Consider the following 7,790-nt stretch of genomic DNA (forward strand, 5'->3'; position numbering starts at 1 on the left):
CAATACTAAGGTTGTATCTACTAATCTCTAAATACCTAAAATAATATGCTACGCGGTACCACTGTCAGAATTTTACATGCTTATTTATCTATTGCATTTTTCAAAGGATGGACTGAGCGTCAATTCATATTTCTTTACCTAGGAAAAAGGACAACTGCCTGGGATTCAAGAAGCCTGAGTTCTGGTCCCACATCCATTTGCTACGTGAATTCAAGCAAGTCACTTCACTTTTCTTGGACAATTTCTCATCTGTGAAAAGGCAAGTTGTCTATTCTCAGAAGTGATCCAAGTGGAATCTGGAGTTTTCATATAATTATAAAGAATGTACTCTCCCTAAATCCTCATATATACCTGAAAACATGATGACAGGCACACTGTCATGTGCAATCTACCTGTCAAAATCTACCTCCCCCGTTTCTAATGAAAGTTCATATGTGTAGAAGATAGCAGTGTATCACTATAGGAAAGAGCATTCCAGAAGTGTAAGGCAAGTAAAATGACAACTTACAGTACTTCACTCAATTCTGCAAAACATTTGCCAGTTATTTAAAAATTAACAAAGGTAATTTTGATTCCTGCCACCCTCATTTTTCTGCTCCCTCCCCCCAAAATGTAGATTAGTTGATGATATTAAAGAGGGTATTATAGGTGAGAATCACTGACCAATATGATGTGACCCACTCATTCATTCAATAAATATCTGACAGCCCAATTACCAGGCATTAAGCTAAGCACCAAAGACAATGTCCAGAAAGGTGAAATTTTGGCCAGGACAAAAGTATATAATAAAGTGAATAATCTGGGATCCCCGGGCCTTAACTACATCACAAAGCCTTGATGGCATTATCCTGCCTTGATTGATTCTACAACTTGTGTCTAAAGGAAAAGCCTGATGAACCGAATTCCCTCAGAACAAACAATAACAGAAAAGTGTGTATGTATCTCCATTCATCAAGGACGGAAGCTGAGAAGACATCACATTCTTCGGCTTGCCACGTCACAGAACGTGTCAAACGGACAGTGCGGAGCGGCACCTGCAAGAAGGCTCACAGGCTGAAAAGCACAGGTCCAGGCTACCCATTAGGCTATGATTAAATGAGTCCGAAAATTCTTTAAGATTCTGTTTCCTACAAGATGATGTCAAGACTCACAGTGGACTATCATTCCCAGATTCGGAGGGTGTAAAGAAAGTTCTAGAAAACTGGAGTAAATCTAAATTTCATCTTCTAAATAAAATTCTGAGGCAGGTATTCGGTACAAAGGTGGGTTTATACATTAGGGGTCATTCTTGAATGATCACACTTTTCTTTATAACCAAAAGTCTGTGAAAAGATCATTATTTTAAGAGCTTTAGCCAAATGTTGCTCCTTTTGAAAATCAGGCTCTCTGCTTCCTAACCAACTCGCTTACCCGCTTGCATTTAACAAGAACAAGGAAGGGAGTAAAGTGCGGCCTCTGCTAGCAGAGCCTCGCCCCCGAGTTATTTAAAGTGCAGTCTGAAACCCTTCCTGAAATGTGGCTGGGGGTGCATTTTTCAAGGTATTTAAACTTGGGGGACGAGGGGGGAGGAGTAAGGGAAAGAGGCGAGTCCGCCCAGTAGGACCGTGCAGGGGCCGGACCCGGGCCCGGACGCCGGGCAGGGTGACCACAGGGCTACCGCGGAGCCAGGGCAAGGGGAGACGCGAAAGGCCAAAGGGCGGGCGGCGGGGGCAGCGGATACTTCTGGAAAGCCCGGCGCTCTCCTTGGGATGCCGCCGGAGTGGGGAGGCTGGGGCTGGGGTCCCTTTCGCCGCCCGGACCGAGTCTCGGAGGATACCTGACTGCAGGCGGCCGGTCCACAGCCCCCTCCCGCCGCCCCGGCGGGAGAGAAGGCCGGTTCTCCGCAGAGCCGCGACCCTCGCCAGCGTCGCCAGCATCGCGTACCCCTCTGAAATCCTCGCTCCCCCCGTGAGTGGAGAACGAAGCGCGCGCGCGACCCGCAGCCACTGGGGGCGCCCGCGGACACCTGGGTCCCCGCCCCCCGCCAGGTGGGAGGGGCCCTGCCCTGCCCAGCGCTCCGGGCCCCCCGCCCCTCATCCGCTCGGCAGGCGTCGAGTCCGTCGGTCAGTGCCAACCCGCGGGACTGCAAAGGCCATTGCTGGGGCCCGGGATTCGCCCTTTCCTCTATCCTTTTTCTTCCTCCTTCCTTCACTGAAATCAGCTGAATCTGTACCCAATTCGATAACCTACTTATCCCGCCGCCCCAGAGGAACCTTTGTGATGCCGGAACCAATGTGCTCTATGGTGCTGGCGGGCGGAGGACTGTTTTGGTGAAGGACCACCAAGTGTCTCTGAACGGTTGTCGCGACAGTTCCGGCGGGAGAACGTACCAGTGAGGTTCTCGTCTTCGTCTCCTGAGATGCACCGACAGAATTTCCGACCCCCGACTCCTCCTTGCCCCGGCCCGGGTGTAGGAGGTTGGGGTAGCGGGAGCAGCTTCCGGGGTACCCCGGGCGGAGGCGGAGCGCGGCCGCCATCCCCGCGGGACGGGTACGGGAGTCCACACCACACGCCGCCGTACGGGCCCAGGTCTAGGCCCTACGGGAGCAGCCACTCTCCGCGACACGGCGGCAGCTTCCCTGGGGGCCGGTTCGGGTCTCCGTCCCCTGGCGGCTACCCTGGCAACTACTCCAAGTCCCCCGCGGGGTCCCAGCAGCAATTCGGCTACTCCCCAGGGCAGCAGCAGACCCACCCCCAGGTAATAATAGCCAGCGTTTGCCGAGCTCTTACTGTATGGCAGGCATGGTACTAATAGTCCCTTTGCGTGGATTATTTTGAATCCTCTATGAAGTGAAATACTATCGTTAGCCCCATGTCGCAGATGAATAAACTGAGGCTCAGAGAAGTTAAGTATAACTTTCTTTAGAATGCTCTAAAAAGTTGCAGAGCTGTACTTTGTTTCTATAGTCCTCCTTTTAGCCAGTACACTGCCGCTCAAACAGAGATTTCCCTACTTCCCTCTCCTTCGTCAGGGGCCTGGCCAGTTCGTTGCAGTAAATTTTTCTGAGTCCCCAGTCTCCAAGGAGGAAAAAAAGCGAATGAATCCCCAGCATAGAGCTCATCTCTAGGGTTACAGGCTAGTGCCACCTTCCTACTGATGGCACCTTTTCCCTTTTTTTTTTTTTTTTTTCTTCTGCTGTTGCTGGCACCTTTTCCCTTTTTTTTCTTTTCTTTTTTTTTTTTTCCTTTTGCCCTTAGTTTTTCAACTACATTGGCTTCTGCTCTAAGGCTTCTTTCTGGTATGTCTAGGATTCTGTGGTTTACATCTTAAATATGCTTGGTAGTTTTCCAACTTATGCTAAACCAAACCCATCCCTTTGAGTGTGGAGCTAATGAGATGGGAGGGTTCTAGAAATTTTGAAGCTGTAGGGTTAAAAAAAAAAAAAAAAAGGTTTAATTTGCTTCTAGAAGCAATAGGGAAATACTGAGGGAAAACTACAGTACAAGTAATTTCTTACTTCATCACCAGTTTATAGTTTGGGAAAGTTACTACATTAGAAACCCAAAAGAATTTGAGGTGACAGTGGGCATAACATTATCAATAAATTAGCGTATCAAATAGGTTTAAATACTTTTTTAAAACACTAGATTAAAGGAAGCATGGACTTTGCAAGTGAACATATTTGGGTTCAAGACACAACTTTTAACTAGCAGTGTGATTCCCCCCTAGCCTCTAAAGAGAAAGTACCAGTTACCTCTACTAAATGTCTTTTTAACTGATGATTTCTTTTCTAAAGGGTTCTCCAAGGACATCTACACCATTTGGATCAGGGCGTGGTAGAGAAAAGAGAATGTCTAATGAGTTGGAAAGTTATTTCAAGCCTTCAATGCTTGAAGACCCTTGGGCTGGCCTAGAACCAGTATCTGTAGTGGATATAAGCCAACAATACAGCAATACGCAAACATTCACAGGCAAAAAAGGAAGATACTTTTGTTAACATTTCTGAAATTCAACTGGAAGCTTCATTTGTCAGGAACATCTTGGACAAAACTTTTGCTTGTAATTAAGTTGAACCCTAACATGGTGACTTTGAATAATTAGTTGTGTCTTCCTTCATCATATCAAGTATTTTTGGTGTTAGAGAAGACATACGGTAGGATAATTTGTAATATTTAGCTCTCTGGAAGTGCCTACCAATTTTAGAATATTGACAGTTTCCAAATACTTAACATTCTTGGTTAAATAATGGACATTTGTCTTTTAATGTTTTTCCAATGTTTCAAAATAAAACATTTTGTCTTTCTAGCTATATTGTGCTTTTGTCATAGGCCAAAGAATTATTAAAATAATGCTTTGTAATCACATAGTTAGAATTTGTAAGTATATATTTTGCATACTACTTTTGAAAATGAAATAGACTGTCCTTTGTCCTGTAGACAGTTCTATATTTGTTCATAGGGAAAGGGGGTAAAGGAAAAGAATAAAGGAGATTTCTATTCATATTATAACCATTGTTCTACATGCATATTTTATGTAATGCTTTTGTAAAAATGCATTGAAACTTGATTGAACGTTACAGAAACCCACTTAAGCTTAAATAAAAAAAGTATTCATACCCTTTATACTCATTTAACTGCAGAGGACAAGGATAGACCTATTTCTTGCATAGCTATATTAAAGAATTCTGCGTCTGAATTTCTCTACTACACATCTCTCAGTATTGTGGAGTCATTTTCTCTTGAGGCCCAGGAAGATGGCTACCAGCAGTCTTAAATCACTTCCATTGTGAAGAGAACATTTCCCAGCTCTGTCAATCTCAGTGAAGACAGATTGGCCATGCTTAGGTCATATTTTATAGTCTTGATCCAATAACTATGATCAAGGCAGTGTGGCATGATTAGCTTGGCATGGATTCACCCCTACAATGAGGCAGGGTCCCATGGTCTTCAGCCCCACCAGGCCTCCCTGGATTAAAGAAAGGCTTTCCAAAGGAAGGAATGCTACTTACCTATACCTACAGTAATGGGGAGAAAAATGAAAATATTGGGGATTTTCATTTTCCCCAACTATTTAAACAAAATCAAGTCTTATAACATTCAGGCCTTTTAGATATTTTGGGGTCACAATATATGATGAAAGTATAGCTGAAATTTTGTTTAAACATTCCCAGAAAGAAAGCTTTAAAAGTGAAAAGGTTACACCACCTATTTGAGCCATAACCACTTCTAGTTGCATGTTAGGTCTTTTCACAGAGGCAAAACAGAAAATGAGAAGGGAAGGATTTTAGATTAATAAAAGCTCCATGACACCCAGGACTACTACTACCAGTTGCTAGCTTGGTGAATTATTTAACTTCTCTGTGCCTCAATTTTCTTGTATGTAAAATGAAAAAATTAACAGTACCCATGTCATAGAGGTGTTGTGTTTGAGGATTAAATGGGTTTACATGTGTGAAAACTCTTAGGCCAGAGCCTGGCACATAGTAAGCACTCTAAATGGTAGCTGTTACTTTCTCACCCCTATATCCTCAGCTCTTAGAATGATGCCTGGAAAACAGTAGGTGCTTAATAAATATTTGGTGAGTGGATGCAGACATTCTAACTACTATATTGCTCTGCCTTTATCTCCTATGTATAAAGAGAATAGTAATTTTTCCCCCAGTGTTTTAAAGGGAATGTCCTTATTTTCGAACATCTTGTCTTTCTAGATAATTTGAGGTCATGATGTATGATGAAAATTAGAGCAAGTAGAATACTTTTGCATACCTTTTATTGAACTTCGTAGGTAAGAAATATTATCTCTAGAAAGTGACATTTAGAAATAATTATTAAGCCATTGCTTGGAGATCACTGGATTATTGGCAAAAATAAAAAAGGAAGTCAAGAAAGGTTTTATGCTAATGTATTCGTATCATATTTGGAAAACTTCAAATTATAATTGTTCTAATGGCTTATGTGCATTTTATTTTACTACTTTATAAGTGTAATGTTAAACAACTAAATGTAAAATTTCTCTTCTGCCAAGTTACCAACATCTTCCAGAGGTCTGACCTTTCTGATTTTAAGAGAAACATTTTTGTCCTTAGGAACGATACATTGCTTTATTGCTCTGGTTGGTAGTGTATATAGTTATCAAAGGTCTTTCGACATTGATATTGGTTTGTTTATATTACTAGCCCATTTTTGTTTAGCTGAGTGAAAGGAATTGATCATTCTTTTAAATGAAAAATGATTTTTTTAATTGTTCCAGAATACACATTTTTACCTCCGCAGAGACGCTAAATAACTGTTAGGGAAATTTATAGTTAAGTATGCATCTTAAATATTCATGGAAGTGTAATCTATAGCTGGGTTTTCAAACACGGGTGTTTATACTTCTGGGAGTATTTAACTATAAAGGCAAAGATAGCTTTAAGAGTATTTTGATCCAGATCCTCAAATCCCAAATGCACTCTATAGTTAAAATGATGTGCTTAAAGAACACTTCCATGATCAGTGGATTATGCCAGTTCTCTTTTCTTCCCTTCTGCCTTTTCATAATTACCCTTCTCCCACTTGACAGAAGAAACCTATGGCAGGTTGTGCTTTTCAAAAATGATGCCAACAATATTTCAAGTCCCTCAGACTCTTCCAGAACCTTGCCTCTACCTCATCAAGATATAGAGTTATGTCCCTGCCCTTTGAACTCAAGCAGACCTTTCTGACTGCCCAAGGAAGTATGGTGGAAGTTAACGTATTTTCATCACAGGTGAAGTGTGGTCTTAGAAATGAGTTATGTTGGCCCATGTGGAGATATTCAGAACTCCGATGTGTTGTCAAGTAGGGAGATAGAGGGATGACAGTGTTTGTTTATAGGCCTTGCCTTTTTTGTCTCCTGACTATTCAAAAAATCATTTTTCCTGTGGGTGAATCATGTGAAAGCAGAGAGCATGAACATAATATGAAGGGAAAGGCACTTTATTTTTAGGAAACAATGAAAAAGTTGCTTGCCTCATTTATCTTACAATATTTAAGATTGGTATACAAGCATGATGGGTTTTGGTGAATCTGCTGTCAAGCAAACTGTCTTTTCCCCATTTTCAATAATGATAAAGAACCTGATGAATATGTCTCAAACCTGTCTTAATAGCATAATTTGCATGATTTCAAGGAGGAAGAAGTTAAAATTTCCATGTTTATTTCTGACATATTAACCTTACATCTTAAAACATCATATTTCAGAGGTAAGTTCATGATTTTTATATTTTCTAGAGCATTTTTCAGATTCTCAGGAGAAACATTTTTATTATCCTTTGCCAGTTCATTATTAGATTCTATAAATCCGTATTAATTTTTTACCTGGCCCAAGTCTCCTGCTTATTGTCTCTGAGCCATTTCTGTTTTATTTTTCATTCCTACTATGTGTTTAGTTTAAATTAACAGAAATATATTGTGGATTTTACTGTAAATAAAACCCATGATAGTCGTAAGTATACGTTGTATAAACCCAGAACTTAGTAGTGACCCAACATCTTTTTTGCTCTTAATTTCCACAGTCTAATTTTTCATCTAACCTAAGAAACTATTATTATATAATTATATATAATCCATTATATACCACTTAGTAAAAACACTGCCAACTAAACTATAATATGCTGTCAATTATAAGATGCATCCCAATTTCAGAGATGTTAAAATGTACATCTTAGTTTGATAAAATACCATAAACAATACTTTTAAAAGCAGAACATGTATTTACGTATAGGTTTGGGTGTAAATGTCCACAAAACATAGTCGAGGACAGTGCATTTAACTGTGGAATACCAGCTTTA

General features: G+C 41.1%; 2 protein-coding genes across 3 annotated transcripts in view; one reads left to right on the forward strand and one right to left on the reverse strand.

Moving 5' to 3' along the window:
• The window catches only part of SUGCT (succinyl-CoA:glutarate-CoA transferase), a 679,336-nt gene extending 677,329 nt beyond the window's left edge, over positions 1-2,007 (reverse strand). The window contains exon 1 of one of the 2 annotated variants that reach the window (XM_068550340.1): positions 1,817-2,007. In XM_068550340.1, the coding sequence (XP_068406441.1) occupies positions 1,817-1,916 (100 nt within the window). In that variant the 5' untranslated portion in view covers positions 1,917-2,007. Of the gene's footprint in view, positions 1-138; positions 218-1,816 lie in introns of those variants that run through there. The other variant, XM_068550339.1, reaches the window with a different exon arrangement.
• A 31-nt stretch (positions 2,008-2,038) lies between these two features.
• On the forward strand, positions 2,039-4,568 carry MPLKIP (M-phase specific PLK1 interacting protein). The gene is made up of 2 exons (XM_068550342.1): positions 2,039-2,737; positions 3,777-4,568. Exons 1-2 carry the CDS (start codon positions 2,399-2,401, stop codon positions 3,975-3,977), a joined length of 540 nt encoding a protein of 179 aa, XP_068406443.1. The 5' UTR covers positions 2,039-2,398; the 3' UTR covers positions 3,978-4,568.
• Positions 4,569-7,790: the final 3,222 nt, after the last annotated feature.

Source organism: Eschrichtius robustus, chromosome 8 (assembly GCF_028021215.1).
Source record: "Eschrichtius robustus isolate mEscRob2 chromosome 8, mEscRob2.pri, whole genome shotgun sequence".
Lineage (NCBI taxonomy): Eukaryota > Metazoa > Chordata > Mammalia > Artiodactyla > Eschrichtiidae > Eschrichtius > Eschrichtius robustus.